This window comes from Callithrix jacchus, chromosome 5, assembly GCF_049354715.1.
Source record: "Callithrix jacchus isolate 240 chromosome 5, calJac240_pri, whole genome shotgun sequence".
Lineage (NCBI taxonomy): Eukaryota > Metazoa > Chordata > Mammalia > Primates > Cebidae > Callithrix > Callithrix jacchus.
The window spans coordinates 11,219,423-11,242,789 of record NC_133506.1 but is presented as its reverse complement, the minus strand read 5'-3'; the positions used below and the strand labels follow the sequence as shown (position 1 = coordinate 11,242,789).

Sequence of the window (23,367 nt, the reverse complement as noted above, 5' to 3'; positions counted from 1 at the left end):
AGTTTGAACATCACACTTCTTTTTTCTTTTTGGAGACAGAGTTTTGCTCTAGTTACCCAGGCTGGAGTGCAATGGCGCGATCTTGGCTCACCGCAACCTCCGCCTCCTGGGTTCAGGCAATTCTCCTGCCTCAGCCTCCTGAGTAGCTGGGATCACAGGCACGCGCCACCATGCCCAGCTAAGTTTTTGTATTTTTAGTAGAGACGGGGTTTCACCATGTTGACCAGGATGGTCTCAATCTGTTGACCTGGTGATCCACCCCCCTCGGCCTCCCAAAGTGCTGGGATTACAGGCTTGAGCCACCGCGCCCGGCCCTGAACATCACATTTCTAAACAATATACTTTATCTTTGTTTCTCAATTTATTAACTTAAGAGAGCATCTACTGTAACCTCAGCGTTAAAGCAGGGAACTTAAATCACCCTCTCTCATCTCCCCCCATGTCTGTTTTCTCAGTTTTGTTTGCTGTGTTATTATTGGAGTCCTATGTTGGTGTTACTTGTAGTTCTCAACAATCTATATTTAAAATTTCATTCCTCATACACCAATTTTAGACAGAATTTCTTGAGCCCTATCACTATGCAAGAAAAATTGCACCCCCCACCCCCGAATCCCCTTGCTACCTACCATCTCCCTGTAATTTCTGCTGTTTTCTTTTTTACATTTTCATGGTCAAAGTTTGTAACATTTACATGCTGTTCTGTATTATAATGAAATCTTCCATGCTTTATCTTCAGGTTGATTCTGAATATTGAAAGAAAACCAACGAATGTTATAATTGTACAAACATTATTTACTACAGAACCAAGTAACGAGATAGCTCCTTTGAGAAGGAAATATAGTATCATTTCCTCTACCCTAAAGCGGCTAGATGGAGAATATTTGCTGTTTCAGATGTCAAGGTCAGATGGATTCGCTTTTCTCACACTCCACTAATTGCTCCAAATCGTGCCTCAGATGTGTTTTCTTTCTATTTCATCCTGGAATAGATTTTGTTGTTTCTGGTTCTTCAATTGTCTTTCTTATTTCTTTCTGAAAAGAAACAGATGTCTCCATTATGTCAACCTGAAAGGCTACTTGCTGTGCCCACCTTCCCGTGCCTGGAATCTTTGCAGGTGCACTGAGATGAAGTACTTGTGTTTATCCAGCATTCCTTCTCTCCTTTCATTCTTTTAGGGAACTGCAGCTCTTCCAGTCCAATGATGTGACTTGGGTTTTCTTCCCCGTTTTCAGTGGGTGGGCTTGTCACCAAGGTCTGGCAATTTCCCTTGATGGTAGCTCATCTGAGGGCTGGACACACAACTGTGACAAGGGTAATGGAGTCCTTCTATGGGATTTGATCCGTGGCTATTAACAGTGAGAAGCACTCATCCTTTTAGCTTTAGGTAAGGCTTGATGAAGGGACTCAATGATGTCCACAAGGACCCAGGGTCAGTATATATCTTGCCTCTGCCCTCAGTGTTGTCTTCACCCCCTGGCTCCTCATAATGGACTGTGAGCAGCAACATGCTTCTCTTGTGCAGTAAATGGAAGAGGTGTCAATTCCACCAACCCACAGGGCTGGAGTATACAGGAGGGAAATCCGTATTTTTACCAAAAGAAGAGTGAACTAATTTTGGAAACCAAAACCACAGATGTTCACACCCCTTTCTATTTAATTTCTTTTTATTTCAGCAATTCTATTTTAAATTTCCAAGAATTATTTTTTGCTTTCTTTTCATAGCTTTTTTTTGTTTTATGAATATAATGGCATTAAAATCTTTCTTTTTATAAGTTCTCCTGTATTCCTTGAATTATCTGTTCCCTCCGGGATTGGTTTGTTCACTTTCTGTTTAGTTTATTAAAAAGGCAGTATTGGCCAGGTGTGATGGCTTACACCTGTAATTCTAATACTTTGGGAAGCCGAGGTGGGTGGGTTGCTTGAGCCCAGGAGTTAGAGACCAGTCTAGGCAACGTAGTGAGCCCCTCATCTCTAAAAAAAGATTTTTTTAAAGTTAGCTGAACATGATAGTGCGTGCCTGTGGTTCCAGCTACTTGGGAGGCTGATGTGGGAGGATCACTTGAGCCTGGGAGGTCGAGGCTGCAGTAAGCCATGATTGCACCATTGCACGCCAGCCTGAGCTACAGAGCCCTGTCTCAGTAAGTAAGTAAATAATTAAATAGGTGATATGGCTGAGTAGTTCAGAGACCAACTCAGGGAATCGGTTGCCTGGATTCAAATTTCATTTCTCTGCCCCTTACCAGCCATGTAAACCTTGGTCAAGGTAATTTTACCATTCTGTGACTCAGTTTCCTGTGAGTGAGATGACAACAGCATCTAGCTCAGAAGGTTGCTAAGTGACTTAATAAGTACAAAATTGTCAGAACACTGGCTGGGTGTGATGGCTCACTCATGTAATCCCAGCACTTTGAGAGGCCAAAGTGGGTGGATCACCTGAGGTCAGGAGTTCAATACCAGCCTAGCCAACATGATGAAACCCCGTCTCTACTAAAAATATCAAAATTAGCTGGGCATAGTGGCATGTGCCTGTAATCCCAGGTACTCAGGAGTCTGAGGCAGGATAATCGCTTTAACCCAAGAGGTGGAGATTGCGGTGAGCCGAGATTGAGGCACTGCACTCCAGTTTCCAGTCTGTCACTCAGGCTGGAGTGCAGTGTCACGATCTCGGCTCACCACACCCTCCACCTCCTGGGTTTAGTCGATTCTCCTGCCTCAGCCTCCCAAGTAGCTAAGATTACAACCATGCATCGCCATACCCAGCTAATTTTTGTATTTTTAGTAGAGATGGGGTTTCACCATGTTGGCCAGGCTGGTCTTGAACTCCTGACCTCAGGTGATCCACCCACCTCGGCCTCCTAGAGGCTGGGATTACAAGCATGAGCCAATGTGCCTGGCCTGTTTGTATTTTGATCCTCTTCTTTTTGCTGGTCTTCCTCACCTACCTGGTAATACCTGGTAACCAATTCATCTTTATGAGCAAAGGGCAGGTTAGTTGATTTTGGCACTCATGTAAGGTGTCTCCCCTGCCCTGCAGTGTTACCTGTCGGGGCGGGGGGAGAGGTACATGTGCCAGCTGCCAACCCTGTGGGGTGTGTTGAGTACCTATAGAGCGTCAACTCCTGCTCCAGCCTCTGGGGCAGCTTCCTCTCAGCATGCTTTGGCTCTGGTTTCCTTTACACCGACCTATTCCTGAGCGTGATCCTCCTCCCTCTTTCTATGTTCTAGAAGCAAATCAAGATCCCTGTGCAGTGGATACTCACCATCTCCCAGCCATTCTGTTCCCAGCCCTTCTATTTCCTTTACCCTTCGCTTACTGTGGTCTCAGTGGTATTGGTTGGGCCAGAGGTGGCAGAGACAAGTTCTCAGTCCACCATCTTGAACCAGATGTTGGTGTAGTGGTTTAAATGTGTATGTGTGTGTGTGTGTGTGTGTGTGTGTGTGTGTCTATGTGTGTGTGTTTTAGATGGAGTCTCTCTGTGTCACCCAGGCTGGAGTGCAATGGTGCAATCTTGGCTCACTGAAACCTCCGCTTCCCGAGTTCAAGTGACTCTCCTGCTTCAGCCTTCCAAGTAGCTGGGACTATAGGCGCCTGCCACCACACCTAGCTAATTTTTGTATTTTTAGTAGAGATGAGGTTTCACCGTGTTGGCCAGTCTGCTCTCAAATTCTGACCTCAGGTGATCCGCCCACCTCAGCCTCCCAAAGCGCCGGGATTACAAATGTGAGCCAGTGCGCCTGGACCAAATGTTCTTAACTCTACCCAGCTCTGCACAGATGGTGTCCCTTGGGACCTGCATATGTTCACACTGGATGCCCAGACCCTGCACAAGGAGGAAAAAGGGAGGACATGTACTTGGCTCTTTTAACTCTCTTATAACAGGCATCCTTGGGCTTGTTGTCTTTCTCTGGGAGTCTCTGGCCTCAGAGCTGGTCCCTTAGTGGGTCATTCCACCTAAATTACTGAAGAGAGGGAAGTCTCTTCAGTGTCCCTCACAACCCCCGAGCCTTCAAACATTCAGGGACGGAAGTGGGTGAGTACAGGATTCGTAAATAAGAGAGGAGAGCTGGAGGGACAGGTGACAGGCGAGGTGAGGTGACTGAATGCGTGAGGGTCCAGGGCATGGCTATGAGAGTAGGGATCATCTCCGGTGGAGGAGAGGGGGCGTATGGCCTTCAGCCACTCATTCAGAGAAGCAACAACAGAGCCAACATTCTCAGAGCTCTTTTGATGTTCCAGGCCCTGGGAACTCTTTGTATAAGCTTTCCAGAGGACCCCAGCCTCGGAATCATTGAGTGACTCCCAGGATCACACAGCAGGTGAAGGTTATGTCTGGAACTGAACCCAGCTCTATGCCGGGCGGAGGCTTTTAGCCACTGGGCTACATGACTCCCATCCGCCCCAAGCTGTCTACAGCATGGGTCTCAAAGATCTTCCTTGGGCCTCTGTAGACTGAGCTGTCCCCACGTGAGACACAAGTGGGTCTGAAGGCTGAGGAAGCAGAAGGCTCCAGCACCCTCTGGGGGAGGCAGGAGGCTCTGCAGAGATACCAGCAAGGAAGTGGGCAGGGGCCTGGGCCTGGAATCTGGGTAGGTCCAAGGGATGAATGACTGAATTAAAGTCCTGGAGGACAGGGCTTCATCTCCCCCTCCTTCTTAGCACTGGGTCCCCAGGATTTACAGGGACACATATCTGTTAGAATAAAGACATGAGACCATGTGACTAACTTCTAGCTAGTAGAATATAAGCAGAAATGAAGTGTGCAATTTAAGGAATTACCTTATTTTTATTTTTATTTGAGGCAGAGTTTTGCTCTTGTTGTCCAGGCTGGAGTGCAGTGGCGTGACCTCATCTCACTGCAACCTCTGCCTCCCTGGTTCAAGTGATTCTCCTGCCTCAGCCTCCCAAGTAGCTGGGACTACAGGCACGTGCCACCACACCTGACTAATTTTTAAATTTTTAGTAGAGACAGGATTTCACCATGTTGGCCAGGCTGGCTCAAACTCCTAATCTGCCCGCCTCGCCTCCTAAAGTGCTGGGATTACAGGCGTGAGCCACCGCGCCCGGCCCTGTCTCATTCTCTTAAACCTTCTCTAGACTCCACTTCCTGTTTAGTGACCTTCCTTTGTTAAAGTCACAGTAAAAATCAGGTCCTCGTCCTGATGAGTAAGGGCCTGTGTGGTCTTACTGCTTGCTCTGCTGCTGCTTTTGGGAACCTGCCTATTTTTGAGGGACTCTATATGAAATGTTTTGTGATGTCCCCTTTTGCATCATGTCTGAAATGTGTGAGACACATGGGGATGGTGTTTGGTTCAGAAATCCCAGAAGTCCCGTAAACAGATGTTGTATGTTTTCTGCTTTATGATTTTGTATCCTACAGAGATTTCAAATGGGAGTCTACAGAAATTTATACTCAGTAATTTTCTCTGAACACGAAGCATCTGCCAAAATGTAAGATAATCCAGTTATTTTACTTCAAATTTGTATTTTTTAAGTGTGAACTGAGGTTGGTCATTTAAACTCTATATTCCCCAACTCCCAACTGTAGTAGTTACGATATTATCATTTCCTCTTTTTTAGTATGAAGCTTACCAGGAATGTGTCATTCATTTGTATGTATATATGTGCATGTGTATATCATATATCATAGGAACATATACATGTGTGTATCATATATCAACATGTCCTGTGGAAATCACAGGATTTCTTTTCTTTTTTTTTCTTTCTTTCTTTCTTTTTTGAGACAGTCTCACTCTGTTTCCAGGCTGGAGTGCAGTGGGACCATCTCAGCTCACTGCAACCTCTACCTCCCGGGTTAAGCGATTCTCCTGCCTCAGCCTCCTCAGTAGCTGGAATTACAGGCACATGCCACCACGCCTGGCTAATTTTTGTATTTTTAGTAGAGACAGGGTTTCACCACGTTGGCCAGGCTGACCTCAGATGACCTGCCCACCTTTGCTTTCCAAAGTGCTGGAATTACAGGCGTGAGCCACCACACACCCAATTTCATTCTTTTGTATGGCTGAGTAATATTCTATCGTCTACTTTTATACCATATTTTCTTTATTCATTCAGCAGCCACAAGCATTTAGCTTGTCTTTATATCTTGACAATTGTGAATATTGTTGCAGCGAACCTGAGGGAGCAGATGATTCTTCAAGATGCTGCTTTTATTTCCTTCAGTTATATTCACAGAAATGTGATTGCTGCATCATAGGGTAGGTTTTTAAAAAAAAATTTAAATAACCTCCCTCCTGGTTTTCATAATGACTCTACAAGTTAGAACTCTCTGAGTGCTCAGAATTGCTTTTTCTTCACATCCTTGTGAACATTGTTATATTACTTTTTCTTTTTTTTTTTTAAGATGGAGTTTTTCACTCTTGTTACCCAGGCTGGAGTGCAATGGCGGGATCTCGGCTCCCCACAACCTCCGCCTCCTGGGTTCAGGCAATTCTCCTGCCTCAGCCTCCTGAGTAGCTGGGATTACAGGCACGCGCCACCATGCCCAGCTAATATTTTGTACTTTTAGTAGAGACGGGGTTTCACCATGTTGACCAGGATGGTCTCGATCTCTTGACCTCGTGATCCACCGGCGTCGGCCTCCCAAAGTGCTGGGATTACAGGCTTGAGCCACTGCACCTGGCCTACATATTTTTTATATTAGCCATTCTAATATCCAAAAGTTTGATTGGAATCGTCTTTGGTGTGCAGAAGCTTTTTAGCTTAATGCACTCCAGCTTGTTTGTATTTACTTTTGCTGCTGTACTTTTGGTGTCATATCTAAAAAATGATTGCCAAGACCAATATCAAAGAGATTTTCTCTTAGAGTTTTTAAGGATGCATGTTTTACATTTAAGGCTTTATTTCAAGTTCATTTTTGAGTATGGTGTAAGAAAATTGTCTGTTTCATTATTTTGATTGCGGGTATCCTGTTTCCCCACAACCAATCGTTGAAGAGACTATACTGCCTGCATTGTATGTTCTGGACGCTCTTGTGAAAGACGAGTTAAGTTGACGTGCGGGAGTTTCATTGTAGGCTCCCCATTCTGTTCCACAGGTGTCTGTGTTTGTTTCTTCTCTGTTCATGTGCCATCTTGTTCTACTACTGTAAGAACAGTTTGCGACAGTCTTCAACTGTGGTTTGAAATCAGAAAGTATTATGCCTCTTGCCTCGTTCTTTTTCCTACAGATTGCTTTGGCTATACCAAATCTATTGTAATTCCATATACATTTTAGAATTGTATTTCCTATTACTGTGAAAAAGACCACTGGAAATTCGATAATTTTTAATGGATCTATAGTCTTGATCTTTAGCAGAATTTTACCTCCCTGGATTGCAAAAGTCTCTGAGAGGCATTTTTTTTTTTTTTTTTTTAATGAGGTCTCTCTCATTTCACCCAGTCTGGTTCTGAACTTCTGGCCTGAAGTGAGCCTCTCACCCCAAGGTCCTGAGTAGTTGGGATTATAGGCATGAGCTGTGGTGCCTGGTTCTCTCGGAAAGGCATTTCTGTACGTGGAAGGCTGACACATTTTTGTGGCCGTGGGGATATAGAAGCTTAGGTTCACCTATTTCACCATCTTTCTATGTCATTCTCCTATACATTTTCTATTTTGTTCAATTTCAAGTATATCTGTAATTTTAAATTCTAGTTGTCAGCACAATATGCTAGAATTAACATGTTCTGTCTAAATTAAATTATTTAGTAAGTACTCCATATTTATTAAATTACTGCAGGCAAAAAGAAATCATAGGATTTCATCCAGCTTCTTCAATCCGTATATAAATGGTAATATGATTTATTCAGAAATGTTTATTTTATGTATCAGTGACCCTCACCGTATCTTACATCATTTATATTCTTCTCTTGATTTAGAAATGTAAGGCTATGCCGGGCTTCTGGAAGTTGGATGGCAGCATTCTTATTTTGTATAAGAATAGCATCAGTATAGTAAACACACAATAAAAATTATCTTTTGTGTCTCCTTCTTAGTCATTAAAATGTTTTCAGTAGAGTCCTTTATTAATGATGGCAGTGTGTTTTTTCTGAAATTTTACTACTGTACACTGCATGCCAATGATTCAAAATACCTGCTTTTTATGATTGCACAGTCACAGTTGAATATTGTAGTTACTTAAGCAAACTCTTTTTTAATGGTACATCAATGTTTCCCAGCAGATTTTCTGACTGACACATCTCTTAGGGTTTTGTAGCTCCATATTACTTTTTTTTAGTGTGTTTTATTTGTCTGATTGTTTTGTTTTTAAGTTTTTAATTATAATTTTAGGTAACAGTTTGCAACTTCGTATGTACACTTGAAATCAAAGTGGGGCTTAATTAAAATAGGAACCAGTTGAGTATCTATCACAATTAAATTATATATGTGTGCATTTGTTTCTACAGATGTGACCCCGACTAGTTATGGCTAATCTGGTGTATCTTTTTCTCGGCTGATTTTCAGTGGTTGTTTTATTCTGTCCAGGTTAGTAGTCATGGAAATAGTCTATTTTCATCATGTGTTTAATTATGAATCTATATTTTCTTTGTCTGAGAGAAACAATTTTCTGATTTGAAGGTGATTTTTGAAAAGTTTTATAATTATGTATCTCTTTTAACTATCTTTTCTAAAAAATTCAATTGTGTTTAAAAACAAATATAACAGGTATAAACTTAAATCTTTTAGGTGCACAATTCAGTAGTGTTAAGCATATTCGCATTGTTGTGCAAAAGGCCTCTTGAATTTTTAGGTCTTGCAAAAGTAAAGCTCAATACCCATTACAACAACTCAATACCACTTATAACAACCGTCCATTGTACCCTCTCTCCAGCCTTGATAAATACCGTTCTCCTTTCTGTTTCTATGAGTTGGACTACTTAAGATATCTCATATAAATGGTGTTTATCATACACTATCTGTCACTTTCCTACTGGCTTATTTCCGTTAACATAATACTCTCAAAGTTTATCCTAAAATATGACAAGATTTTCTTTTTTATGGGTGAATAATATCCCTTGTATGTTTATCCCACGTTTTTTTGTGTGTATTCATCACTTGAGGCTTCCCCCATTTGACTTTTCCGAGTAGTAATAAACATGGGTGTGGAAATATCTCCTCCACATCCAGAGTTGCATTGTATACTTTTGATATAGATCCGGAAGTGGGATTGTTGAATCATATAATTCCATTTATTATTTCAGGAACATTTATGCTATTTTTTTTTTGGTTTGTTTTTTGAGACAGAGTCTCACTCTATCACAGAGGCTGGAGTGCAGTGGCACCATCTCAGCTCACTGCAGCCTCTGCTTCCTGAGCGCACGTGATCCTTCCACTTCAGCCTCCCGAGTACCTGGGACTACAGGTGCACACTACCACACCCAGATAACATTTGTATTTTTAACAGAGACATTTTATCATGTTGCCCAAGGTGGTCTCAAATTCCTGGGCTCAAGTGATCCACCGCCTCAGTCTCCCAAAGTGCTGGGATTCCAGGTGTGAGCCCACACGCCCGGCCTATGCTGCCTTTCATCGTGGCTGCATCCTCCGTTTCCTACCAGCAGTTCACGTGGTTTTCAATGTCTTCACATCCTTGACAGATTTGGATTTTTTTAAATAGTGGCCACTCTAACATGTGTGAGGAAATATCTTCATTGGGATTCTTTTTACATTTCTCTACAAATTAGTCATTTGGGCATTCATTCAAGTGCTTGTTGGCTGTTTGTATATCATTTTTGCAGAGATTTTCAGTGAGTCCATCTATTTTTAAGACAAATTATTTGATTTTTGTTGTTGAGTTGTAAGAGTCACTTATATACTCTGAAGATTAACTCCTAGCAAGTTTGCAATTTGTGAGTATTTTTACCCATTTCTTAGGTGGCATTTTCACTTTGCTCATGGTTTTCTTTGATTTGCAGAAAGTTTAAAATTCGATGTAGTTCAGTTTTTCTGTTCTTTTTTTTGTTGCTTATGCATTTCATCTCCTGTATTTTTTTCCTGCATTTTCTTTTAAGAGTTTGATTCTATTTGTATGTTTAAGTATTTCATTTAAAATGTTTTTGTATATAGTGCAAGGAAAGGATATTGCTTCATTTTTCCATGTAGATGTCTAGTTTTTAACGTCACTTGTTGAAAGGACTCTTTTCTCCATCGTGTGGTCATGGAAACCTTGCGGAAGGTGATTTGATTTTATCCAGAAGGACTGATTTCTGGCTCTGTTCTGTTTCATCATTTGCTGGTCTGTCTTTGTGTCAGTACCACACAGCTTTTGTTTTTGTAGCTTTTTATGTGTTTTGAAATCAGAAAGTTTTAATCTCACAACTTCATGGAATACAAAAGCTGTAACTCTTCACACGCTATTAATGTAACAAATAATTATATATTTTGCTTCTGGTAGCAAAGATTTATTCAGATTTATTTTTGGTCAGATATAATAACCACAGTAAGTTTTTTACACCATGACTATGATGGTAAATAATTATATAGCCACTTACGGATTTTTCTTTAACAGAGACTTTTCTATTTTCACGTGGTTTTAAATGCGTCTAGCCTCATTGTTTTTCAACATAATGGATTATTTTAAGTATTGTTTCTGTATTATGTAGGGATGGGGTCTGGCTATATTGCCTAGGCTAATTCCTAACTCCTGACCTCAAGCAATCCTCTTGCCTTGGCTAACCAAAGCTGGTATTATGGGCATGTGCCGCCATGCCTACGCAAACTTTACCACTTCCTGTAGGACGGTACTAGTGATGGTGACCATCCTCATGCATTTATTCATTTTGGAAAGTCTTTATTTTTCCTTTTTTTTTTTGAAGTAAAATTATTCAAGGTCAAGTGTTCTTGGTTAGTAGTGTTTTTATCACACTAAAAATTGGGGAGTTTTCAGCCTTTTAAATTATTTTGACTATAGAGGGTTTTTTTTGTGGGAACAGAATGAATTGGGATAGTCCTTTTGAATGTGGAGAATGTCACTGGTGGTTTGGTATGGATGCATTAAATATGTAGATCACTTTATGTAAGATAGACATTTTTACAATATTAATTCTACCAATTTGTGAATAAATAATTTCTTTTTATTTGTTCTTACTTAATTTCTTTTCTTTAAAGCAGGGTCTTGCTTTGTGAGGCTGACACAATCCTCCCACCTCAGCCTTTTGAGTAGCTGGGAGCAGGGCTGCGGGCCACCATGCCTGGCTAACTTGTGAAATTGTGTAAAGATGAGGCCCCCATGTTGCCCCGCCCAGGTAGGGGAGGGGCGTTGGCAGAATATGGGCACCGTGGAATGTCCATTGTGAGGCACCAGCCACCGGGGCCAGGGATTGGTGGAGGGGGAGTACAAAGCCCCAGGGTTGCTAAGGCAGTGCCCAGACAGGAGCAGCTTTAGTGGACACCAGAGCCCTGCTCCTGAGCCTCCCGCTGCCTCAACCCACGCGTCCTGCTGCTTCGCTGCTCTTTCACACTGACCTGTAGCTGAACCTCCCACCTACCCTTGAGGACTTCGTTTGAACCCCATCCTTTCCCAGACCCCTTTCCCCTCCTCCTCCTGCTCCAGGTGCCCAACAGCCCCCCTTCCCACCCCTTACCCCACCTCCTCCCCTCTCTTCCTCCGCTCCCCTTTACCTTGCCCTCTCCCCTCCCTCCCTCTCCCGCATCCCCATCCTTTTCCCCTTCTCTCCCCTATCCCCATCCTTTTCCCCTTCCCTCCCACAGCCCTAAGCCACCCCCACCTCTGTCCTGGCAGCCTCATGGTGACCTGAGAGGACCAAGACATGCGACTGCGGTGGCTGCTCTTTTGGCTCCTCGTATTGGGGTTTCCCAGCCATCAGTCCACCCAGGTGAGTAGACACTGCACCCGCGGGGTTCCTTCCTTTTCGTTGGGATGTGTCACGGGCTGAAATGACACAGCTCGCACCTATCATCCAGCACTTTCGGGGGCCGAGGTGGGCAGATCACTTGAGTCCAGGAATTCTAGACCAGCCTGGGACAGAGTGAAATCCTATCTCTACAGAAAAATAAAAATAAAAAAAAATGAGTGAGATCTGGCAGCGTGGGCCTGTAGTCCCAGCTACCGGAGAGGCTGAGGTGGGAGGATCGTTGGGGCCCAGGAGGTGGAGGTGGCAGTCAGCCGAGATTGCCCCACTGCACTCCAGCCTCAGCGACAGAGTGAGACCCTGACTCGAACAAAACAAAGTGAAATGCCTTTTGGGTTCTGTGTCATCTGGTTTGATGACTTTCTAGGAACTTCTGAGCCATCCGTGTCTTCTGCGCTTGGGACCTGCCTCCAGGGAGTCTGCGTCCAATCAGAGTGATGGGAGCCCCAGAAGCCCGTCAGATGGGACAGAAAAGGGTTTCGACCTGCTGGGGTGTTTGCAAGGCGGGAGTCACCAGGAGTGACATGACCAGGGTGTGAGCAAGGACTGTATTGTCCTTTGTTCTGTCAAATGTGTCTTGTGAAGATCATTGATTTACCCAAAGCCCTTTTGATTGTCCAAATGTAAAGAAATCCAGGTTTCTATTTGGAATGGTTTTACCCTCACATTATAATACCTCTCCACTACACTCAGGAGAGGGCACCTTCTAGAGACGAGAGTATTTGTTCTAAGTGGCATGCACAGATTCTCAGAGAGGGATCTGGACAGTCTAGTGATGGGGAGCAACCACTGCATGGAGGCAGAATTGCCCCACAGGAATGCCTCCAATCAAAGAAGAGCCTCTTGATTCTTTTGAGTCTATGAAGGAGGAAATGTCTTGATCGTCTTTGTTGGAATTTATTTCCCTTTACCTGGCTGCATTTTTATAGATCAATTAAACTCTCATTCCCTACCTGACCTTTTAAGACTTGGATACATTTTTCTCATTGCATTTTCCACCTCCACCCTTGCTCATGGCCATCAATTATCAGAACCTAAGCTTTCCCTGGCCCCATGGGACCTAATCTGGGTAGGAGCCCACTGCTGATAACCTGCATCCAGACAATTGTCAGATGTGACAACAGTGCCCAGGACGGGGATGTTTTCCTGGTCAGTGACAAGGTGGCCTTTGTGCTTTTGTGCGTTTGATCCACATCTTTCACCACTGTGCCCAGAGCTCCTGCTTCCTGTCAGAGGGAGGCGCCTTAGGGACAGCGAGTCCCTCACAGGATCCCAGGCTGCAGTCACCTCCACTGTGAGGCTGAAGACAAAAGTGCCACAGAGCTCAGAGGCTGCTTTCTAGAGAGATTTCATTTGCACAAAACTGTCTTGGTATGTGGATTGGTCTGAATTGCATTTTGAGTTTATTTTGTCCTCCAATACTTGTAAATCCAGTGTTTGTAAGTACTATGTGTGCCTAGTGTAATGGTGGCCTACATTCCAGAAAGTTCATATTGCTTTCCATATGGATTTCCAAGCTTGCTCCTGAGTGCTTTATGCACAATGCTCCAAAATACGAAGGTGAACTCTTGCTAGTGGTTACTTAGTTTTGTGTTTTTAACTGACCTCAATTCTTACAGTTTTAATCATAATTCCAGGAAGACTATGTCATGCAAATCTTTCTGGACTTTGAAAATCTGACATGAAGTGCCCCATTTCAGCAGTAGTGAACATTGATTTTCAAAAGTTATTTCTAGAAACGGACTAAATAACAATCTGTGATTATTTTTGTTGGAATATAACCTAGGTGTTCTTATTGTAGCAGCTGTCCACTCTCAGTTTTGTGTATAGATAAACATATATTCAGGTAGTATTTTCATCTATAACTTTAAGACTTTTTTCTTATATTTTTCTCATTTTTCCACACAGTGTTGGCATATTTTTGGATCTATTTCAAAGAATGTAACAAAAATTTCTAATATTTAAAAGAAGGCCTTGGCTTCCCAACCAGTGTAAGTTTGTATTTTCTTATCTGCATTTTAAATTGAATTATAATTTCTAACAGTTCTTATCTGCATTTTAAATTGAATTATAATTTCTAACAGTTCGAGTCTCAAATTTCCTTGCTGCTGTTTAAGTGGTGTGAAGTCCTGTGTAAACAGCCTCTTTGTAAAGAATCCAATTTGCTGACTTTTACATATGGATACAGCAGTCAAAGCATCGCCACATTCCAGATTCGAGATACTAAACACATTCTTCCCCTTCAAAGTTTCCTCCTCCTCCTTTTGAATCCACCTGTCCTTCTCCCTCCATCCTACTGTCCTCCCCCTGCACTGCCATTTCCTGTCATGGTGTCACACAGGAGAGGTATTCTTGCTGTTCTGAATTCTGCGAAGTCAGCAGAATCATGTTCACATGGATTCACATTGTTTTAAATGTTAAGACTTTGCTCTCTGTTTTACTGCTGAGTGACATTCCTTTGTATGGACATATATATGGCAGTGTGTCTATCCTCTCCCTTGGAAAGAGCTAGAAGGCTTGTTTTTCCCATTTGGTCTTTGTCCTGAGAATGAAAACCCAGAAAGCAGCACCTCTGCAAGCTTTCCCTGTGTGTACTTGCATTTTGCAACACCGAGACCAAATGGCAGAAAAAACGTCTGATTGATATTGTGTTGAAATTGCTCAAACATATAGAACATAAATAAGGGAGAAAACCGCTGACATGACACAAGTGATTTTGGCAATGACCATCAACTTCAATTGTCAATATGTTTATAGATGCAGCACTGATTTGTTCACATTTTCATGAACATGACAACACGTATCTACCCATCTTTCCATCCCTCTGTCCATTCCTCAGCCCCTATTATTTTACATGTATTACCATCAGCATACTTCCTGCTGAATAGTTTAGCAAAGCTAACATTAACTGGAATTCAATATTTCTTTATAAAAATTTCTTCTCAAGACTATACTTTCAGGGATCATTTCTATAGTGTGTTACTAGAGAAGTTTCTCTGAATGTGTAGAGCACCAATTTTCGCAGTCTACCCATCTGACAAAGGGCTGATATCCAGAATTTACAAAGAACTCAAACAGATTTACAGGAAAAAAACAAACAAGCCCATTCAAAAGTGGGCAAAGGATATGAACAGATACTTTACGAAAGAAGACATATATGAGGCCAACAATCATATGAAAAAATGCTCATCGTCACTGGTCATCAGAGAGATGCAAATCAAAACCACATTGAGATACCATCTCACGCCAGTTAGAATGGCGATCATTAAAAAATCTGGAGACAACAGATGCTGGAGAGGATGTGGAGAAAAAGGAACACTTTTACACTGTTGGTGGGAGTGTAAATTAGTTCAACCATTGTGGAAGACGGTGTGGCGATTCCTCAAGGCCTTAGAAATAGAAATTCCATTTGACCCAGCAATCCCATTACTGGGTATATATCCAAAAGACTATAAATCGTTCTACTATAAGGACACATGTACACGAATGTTCATTGCAGCACTGTTTACAATAGCAAAGACCTGGAATCAACCCAAATGCCCATTGATAATAGACTGGATTGGAAAAATGTGGCACATATACACCATGGAATATTATGCAGCAATCAGAAATGATGAGTTTGTGTCGTTTGTAGGGACATGGATGAATCTGGAGAACGTCATCCTCAGCAAACTGACACAAGAACAGAAAATGAAACACCGCATATTCTCACTCATAGGCGGGTGATGAAAAATGAGAACACATGGACACAGAAAGGGGAGTACTAAACACTGGGGTCTATTGGGGGGAAAAGGGGAGGGCCAGTGGGAGGGGGAGGTGGGGAGGGATAGCCTGGGGAGAAATGCCAAATGTGGGTGAAGGGGAGAAGAAAAGAAAGCACACTGCCATGTGTGTACCTACGCAACTGTCTTGCATGCTCTGCTCATGTACCCCAAAACCTATAATCCAATAAAAAATTTAAAAAAAAAAAAAATTTCTTCTCAGGAAGAATTACACAGAACAAACTATACAATTCTTTTTTTTTTTTTTTTTTTTTTGAGACCGAGTTTCGCTCTTGTTGCCCAGGCTGGAGTGCAATGGCGCGATCTCGGCTCAAGGCAACCTCCGCCTCCTGGGTTCGGGCAATTCTCCTGCCTCAGCCTCCTGAGTAGCTGGGATTACAGGCACGCGCCACCATGCCCAGCTAATTTTTTGTATTTTTAGTAGAGATGGGGTTTCACCATGTTGACCAGGATGGTCTTGATTTCTTGACCTCGTGATCCACCTGCGTCGGTCTCCCGAAGTGCTGGGATTACAGGCGTGAGCCACCGCGCCCTGCCCAAAACTATACAATTCTTAAACGTAACATTGCTAACTTGGAGAAGTACACACACCGGCATATCGGAACTCCCTTTCAAAATCTGCAATATTACGTCACCCCAGAAAGTGAACTCTCCCTCTTCCCAACCAATCCCTTTCTCATCAGAGGTTGATTTTGCTTCTTCTGGAATTTGACGTCTATAGATGCATGCCATGCCCTAGGTACTCTTTGGTGTCTTTCTGATTCTGCTTAACAACGTTTCTGAAATCATTCCCATTGTTGCACGGATCACTAACTCAGTCCTTTCCACTTTGGACTCTGTATATGCTCAGTCCACCCTGTTGAATACCTATCTCTGTTTAATTACCATCTTGAAAGAAACACTTAAAATTAAGATTTTTTTTTCTTTTTTTTGAGACGGAGTTTCGCTCTTGTTACCCAGGCTGGAGTGCAATGGCACGATCTCGGCTCACTGCAACCTCCGCCTCCTGGGTTCAGGCAATTCTCCTGCCTCAGCCTCCTGAGTAGCTGGGATTACAGGCATGCGCCACCATGCCTTGCTAAGTTTTTGTATTTTTAGTAGAGACGGGGTTTCACCATGTTGACCAGGATGGTCTCCATCTCTTGACCTCGTGATCCACCCGCCTCGGCCTCCCAAAGTGCTGGGATTACAGGCGTGAGCCACCACGCCCAGCCACATAAGAAATTTTCAAGAAAATACAGTTCAATCCTGAGGAATCTATGTAGCAATGTTCTCAGAAGCCATCTGAACTTACTCAGGGGAAGTCTTTGTCTTCATTCACATGAGTTTAATGGAATTAATATCAAGAATCTTAGCTATTCATGCCATGTTCATGATCCCACTTGGGTATTTCTGAATGAAGTCATCTTTTTATTATAGTTTTTTGACTAATGCTGTTTTTTTGTTTGTTTGGTTTTTTTGAGATGGAGTCTTGCTCTGTCACCAGGCTGGAGTGCAGTGGTGCCATCTCAGCTCACTGCAACCTCCGATTCTCTGGTTCCGGTGATTCTCCCGCCTCAGCCGCCTGAGTAGATGAGGCTACAGGCATGTGTTACCACACCCAGCTAATTTGTGTATTTTAAGTAGAAACCAGGGTTTCACCATGTTGGCCAGGATGGTCTTGATCTCCTGACCTTGTTATTCACCCACCTTGGCTTCCCAAAGTGCTAGGATTACAGGCATGAGCCACCACACCTGGCAACTTATGCTGATCTTTAAATGGCAGAGATTCCTGTAATCCAAGAAAGAAATGTGAGTGATTCACAGGGATTCTTTTTATCATGGGTCACGTAACAAATACTTCCAATGTTATATGTCAATTTAAAAAGTAGTAACCTTAAAAAAACGATAATTACTTTACACCTAGCTTGTCCAACCCAGGACAGCTTAGAATGTGGCCCAACATAAATTTGTAAACTTTCTCAAAACATTATGATTTTGTTTTGTAATTTTTTTAAGCTCATCAGCTATTTTTAGTGTTAATGTATTTTATGTGTGGTTCAAGATAATTCTCCTTCTTTTAAGATAGCCTAGGGAAGCCAAAAGATTGGACATATTTGCATTAGAGAAAAGACACCCCACATTCACAATGCCGGGTGTAGTGGCTCACGCCTGTAATCCAAGCACTTTGGAGGCCAAGGTGGGCGGATCATCTGAGGTCGGGAGTTCAAGAGCAGCCTGACCAACATGGTGAAACCCCATCTTTATTTATAAAATTTAAAAAATGTAAAATAAATAAATAATAATTTAAAAAAAACAAACCACTACCAGCCATGCAAGAACCATGAGACTGTTAACTTCCAATCCTTCTTGAAGCAGTGGGATCCCTGGTGATAGATGAGGGGTGTGGTTACCTCTTGGAGGAGGTTGAGGGTTTCTAAGGATGATTCCTTGTGACCGAAACATGGTAAATGTCATTGAGCTTCTCATTATTCCATCTGTTATTATTTCAGGTCATCCATGTCCTGCCTGAAAGTTTGCATCCAGGGCCTGGCTTTTCTGAAATTCCCTGGATGCTTATTATAATTGCTGTTTCCCTGGGAATTCGTTCCCTTGCCATTTTGTTGTGGATAACTAGCCTCGGTGTGAATACATAACTTCTTACAGAGGTCCACTTGTAACCATAAATAAGAAGAAATTATTTAGAACAATTCATGGTTCTGAACTTTATTATGAATATTGAATTTTACAAAAAAAAAATCAGGGAAATGATTTATTACCCTAACAATAATGAAAATATCTACCATTTACAGAATGAAAATTAAGTAGGTTCACGTTTGTTTAATAGGATGTCAACAGCGCTTTTGGTCAAAAATATGTTTTTTACCTTTGTGCTGTTTTATCAGAAATGAAATAAAGGTAAATGCTGGAGTCCTTTTCACTCTGCCTATTACAGGACACTTTAGTCTTTTCCCACAGCGCCCTCTCCTGGCTTGGCCTCTGCTCTTCAGGTTCTGGGTGCCTTTTCTGTCTGGCATTTTTCAAAGCAAAATCTTCCCCATGAGCTTCCAGGCTTCTCCATTCCCAGCTGGTCATCTTTGTTGGCACCGCCAGAAGCCGTGAATGCTTAGGGGCCGAGGACTGAAGGGCTTCCACTGGTCTGTTTGCAGAAATAACACGAGGCGATGCCACTGAGCTCCACTGCTGGAGGTCTCATGGCCCAGGGAATCCTGACTGATCCATTCAACTGATCCATCCCCAAATATTGTGAGGTCCTGTTTCCAAAATATGTAGGGTTTTGTTTTGAGCTGTGATTTTATTTCTCTTCTTTTTAAAAATGTATTTTATTTCTCTTCTTCTATAAGGTAGGCGATTAGCATTCAGAATATCTGCTGTAATCCTGGAAGTGAAAAAAAAGTCAAAACTCCTTAATCCAACATTAATTAGTATGTGCTGTGTGCCACTTTGAATACGCCTGGACAAAGTCAGTGCCATAATTCATCATAGTCCCATCTGTGTTGTGCAGAGTTGCTCCCACTCCCACCCAGTGGCACCCTAGATCTCACATTCTAGGTATAAGAGGTTCCGCATTTGTAATAGAAAATGTGCCCTGGCTGTGAGGTAGTGAAGAGTGAACGTCACTCATTACCTACAAGGACAATTCCCAATGACGACCCTCAATGATGCTCAGTGAAGCTGGTTCTCCTTGGCCTCTACGGTTTTGAAAGCTGCTGAGTCCTCTGATCGCACATGATGGGACTGGTACACCTACAATCAAACACATTTTTAAAACGTCTGTTGTTTAGAATTCCCACCTCATTTTTCGATGGAATTTGGTGGAAAAAATTATTATCTTTTATGTCATAGTGCACTTAAATGTTGGAAGTTAAAATGATCGCTGTGCCAAACTAACATCTGTATGTAGGATTGTTCTGTCAGAAAACCCTCTCCCAATTCCCCTGCAGGTCTTCAGGAATCCAGATCTCCCCAGAGATCTTTGTGCCCACAGGTGGCACCTCCAGAGTGGAGAAGAGCCTTTGTCAAGAAGGGAAGCAGATGGGGGGATGAGAGCGTCCTGCAGGCACAGCTGGAATCGACTTCCACTCCGCCTCTTGCAAGCTGTGTGACCCTGGGTGAACATTCTCCTTCCTTTGGGAGCCTCCATTTTCTTAGATTTGGAGCAGGGTGGTCACATTGACCTTGCAGAGTTCTGAGAATCAGAGATAGAACATGAAAAGCCTGGAGAAGATTCTCATAAGAATAGCTGTGACCTAGCTTTGTGTAGCGGTAGCATTGTAGCCAATGAGGTTTATCCGAGGTACGGTTATGGCTAATTTAAAACTTTTCCAATACTCCGCCATGACAACTTGCAATATAATCGGCATTGGCAATTTTCGACAGTCTCTACGGAGACTGAGTTTTAAATATATACTCAGTCTATTTAAAACTCAGTCTCCGTAGAGACTGTCGAAAATTGCCAATGCCGATTACGTAAGAATGTGGATCCACATAGTCACCCCTGTGTCAGAAACATGCTTCTCTATTACTGCATAGTGACTCTGTCTTCCCTGGGACGTGCCCCCAGCCTGCCTACATTTGCAGACAGACACAGTGGCAGGGGGACAACAGTTTGTCCCCATGGCTTGTTTTCACTCCCCTGCTGTCAGAAGGACTCCATGGAGCAGATGCTATACGGCACTGATGCTGTCATTTAGAAACCCGAAGAAGGGGAAGGGGCAAGGGACTGTCATCTGAAGCATCAGGGGCAGCTTGGGTGCATGTTGGTGTTTTTTCTTTCATGTTAAGAGATTTCCAAACATTTCCTCCTCTGCCTTGTAGGTCAACATGGCTGAACGGGAGCCTCATCCTCTGTCAGAATGGCCCAACCTATCCTACCTCATGGCTGGCCCTTCCAGACCATTGATGGGCTGCCGGGCACCTCCTCCACCTCCCGGTCCTCTGGGACCTCAATCACTCTCTGCAACTGAACCTTCTCTAGAACCTCTGATACCTCCTCCACTGGAACAACCTCTGGAGCCTGAAACACCTTCTCCAGCTGAAGGTTTCCTGAGACGTCAGACACCTCAGCCACGTGAGTTTCCTAAGGGACCTCAGCAACATACTCCAGTCGAGTGTCCCCTGGACCCGCAATCACCTCCTGACCTTGAGTGTTCCCCTGGAAGTTCAACAACCTCCAATACTACAGTGTCCACTGGGAGTCAACCACCTCCTCAACGTGAGTGTCCCCTGGAAGTTCAACAACCTCCTATACTACAGTGTCCACTGGGACCTCAACCACCTTCTGAATGTGAGTGTCCCCTGGAAATTCAACAACCTCCTGAAGCTGTCTCTTTTCTGGGACCTCATCCTCCTCCTGCAGGTGTCTGTCCTGCAGCACTTCCTCAGCCTACTGCCGCTGTCTGTCCCCAGGACCTCATGTTCCACCTGCAGGTGTCTCTCCTCCCAGACCTCATCCACCTCCTGCCGGCATTTGTGTGCCGGGACCTCATGCACCTCCTGCGGGTTTCCGTCCTCTGGGACCTCATTTCCCTCCTGCAGGTGTCTGTCCTGCAACGCCTCATCAACCTACTGCAGCTTCTTGTCCCCAGGGACCTCATCTACCTGCTACAGGTGTCTCTCCTCTGGGACCTCATCTACCTGCTACAGGTGTCTGTCCCCTGGGACCTCATCTACCTGCTACAGGTGTCTGTCCCCTGGGACCTCATCTACCTGCTACAGGTGTCTCTCCTCTGGGATCTCAGTGACTTTTCTCCTGCTCTGTGGCCTGTGGGACCTCAGCCTGCTCCTCCACTCAGCAGTCTGTTTGGCCTCAGCCACCTCCTCTACTGGGTGGCCACTGGCCCCTCAACTACCACCTCTACATGAGTCACCTCGGTTACTTCAATAGTCTCCACTCACGGCCTCCGGGACTTCAGCCAACTTCTCCCCGGGCTCCTCTAGTATATCAGCCATCTCCTCTACTTGGCTGGCCTCTGCGATCTCAACCAAGTCCGTCACCTCAGTGTCCTCTGGGACCTCGGCCACCTCCTATACCCATGTGTCCTCCGGGACCTCGGCCACCACCTCCTATACCCATGTGTCCTCCGGGACCTCGGCCACCTCCTATACCCATGTGTCCTCCGGGACCTCGGCCACCACCTCCTATACCCATGTGTCCTCCGGGACCTCGGCCACCACCTCCTATACCCATGTGTCCTCCGGGACCTCGGCCACCACCTCCTATACCCATGTGTCCTCCGGGACCTCGGCCACCACCTCCTATACCCATGTGTCCTCCGGGACCTCAGCCACCACCTCCTATACCCATGTGTCCTCCGGGACCTCGGCCACCACCTCCTATACCCATGTGTCCTCCGGGACCTCGGCCACCTCCTCCGCATGCACCACTTTTCTTCTGAACAGTATACATTGACTTGTGAAATGAATTTATCTTTCTTTTATTTTTTTGAGTTAATTGAAATATCACAGATGTTACCGCAGGCCTTGCAGTACAATGGTAACACTGGCTGAGGACGTGGTCACTTTTGTCAAGTTTCTGAGGGTGCACAGCTGGTCACATTATTTCTTCATCATGACCTTGGCAGGAGGTATCTCCTGTAGATGAGGAAATAGTGTGTTTTATTTTTGGGGAGGATGGAGTCCCGCTCTGTCACCTAGGCTGGAGTGCAGTGGCGCAATGCTGACTCACTGCAACCCCGCCTCCAGTGCTCGGGTGATCCTTCCATCTAAGCCTCTGGAGTAGCTGGGACTACAGGCATGAACCACCATGCTTGGCTATTTTCTTAACATTTTTTTAAAGACCGTATTTCATTATGTTGCTCAGGCTGGTCTCAAACTCCTGGTATCATGGCATTTGCTCACTTTGCCCCCCGCTTAAAGTGCTGAGATCAGAGGCATGAGCCACTGTGCCCAGCCAGAAATTGTGTATAGAAGCCAGAAATAGCACTTTTGCAGGCGTGTATGGCACCTGGGCCATGTGGCCTGCTCTGTGAGGGATGAGCCCCGTCCCTGACTCGCAGTGTCCTGGGTCCTGCAGCAAAGAGATTCCCACTGAGAGGCCTTGAGCTTCTGACCACCCCTAATAGAAGCGCAGGGCGAAGGGCCCCACATGCAGACAGAGGAGACGGCATCTCCTGGGAATAAACAGGAGGCTGTGGAAGAGAAGGATGAGGCAGGGAGGTGTCACATGGGGGTTTGTTGAACTCAGGTGGAGCTGGAGGACTGCTCTTGGCCAGGCAAGCAGCATGAGCAGGAGTGTGGGGTCTGCATGAGTGCCACACAGAGCCACCGTGGAGAGCTCACACGGCACAGTGTGCACAGGGAATGATGCCCCCAGCACTTCCTAGTTTCCCTACAGCCTTTAGTCCACTATGTGTAGAAAGATGACTCTCCCCGGATGTGTGAAGGCTCTGGATCAGGGTGAATGAATGCTTAGAGGTCTGGGAACTTGAACTTGGTTCTGTCAGGGGACCCTGTCTCCCCGAGTTTTTAGGGGCTGAGGAAACTAACAATGAAAATGGGTCGGGTTCAGTGGAGCTGTGGCCTTGGCCTTCAGAATGAGGCCCATCCTGAGCTGCTCCGGCATCATCTCACCCCAGTGCCCTCTCCTTCCCACTGGGACTCCCAGCTTTGTATCTCCTGAGCTGGGCATGCAGACTCTCCCCTTTCCCTGTGTCCCTGCTGCCTAAGCCCAGACACTGTCTCTCAGTGGGACTCAGAG

At 44.3% G+C, this 23,367-nt stretch overlaps 1 protein-coding gene, 1 long non-coding RNA gene, 1 other non-coding gene and 1 pseudogene across 6 annotated transcripts; all 4 read left to right on the top strand.

Annotated features, from left to right (window-relative positions):
• Positions 1 to 11,360: 11,360 nt before the first annotated feature.
• Positions 11,361 to 15,812, top strand: LOC118153547 (uncharacterized). Of its 2 annotated transcripts, none has more exons than XR_013535106.1 (4): positions 11,361 to 11,546; positions 11,736 to 11,829; positions 12,233 to 13,856; positions 15,500 to 15,812. It is a non-coding gene; the product is annotated as an uncharacterized LOC118153547 (long non-coding RNA). The 2 variants fall into 2 exon arrangements; XR_013535107.1 differs by having other exon boundaries at positions 13,774 to 13,856; positions 15,500 to 15,640.
• On the top strand, positions 14,810 to 14,883 carry LOC118154127 (small nucleolar RNA U3; annotated as a pseudogene).
• Positions 15,813 to 19,621: 3,809 nt separating the features above from the next.
• LOC144576382 (uncharacterized) lies at positions 19,622 to 21,656 on the top strand. 3 transcript variants are annotated; one of them, XM_078371299.1, is made up of 4 exons: positions 19,622 to 19,759; positions 20,466 to 20,718; positions 20,833 to 20,862; positions 21,007 to 21,656. In XM_078371299.1, the coding sequence occupies exons 2-4, from the start codon at positions 20,472 to 20,474 to the stop codon at positions 21,510 to 21,512; spliced, it is 783 nt and encodes a 260-aa protein (XP_078227425.1). In that variant the 5' UTR covers positions 19,622 to 19,759; positions 20,466 to 20,471; the 3' UTR covers positions 21,513 to 21,656. The 3 variants fall into 3 exon arrangements, with proteins under 3 accessions (XP_078227425.1, XP_078227423.1, XP_078227424.1); XM_078371297.1 differs by having other exon boundaries at positions 20,833 to 21,656; XM_078371298.1 differs by having other exon boundaries at positions 20,466 to 20,862.
• Positions 19,900 to 20,039, top strand: LOC118154160 (U4 spliceosomal RNA). The gene has a single exon (XR_004744058.1). It is a non-coding gene; the product is annotated as a U4 spliceosomal RNA (small nuclear RNA).
• Positions 21,657 to 23,367: the final 1,711 nt, after the last annotated feature.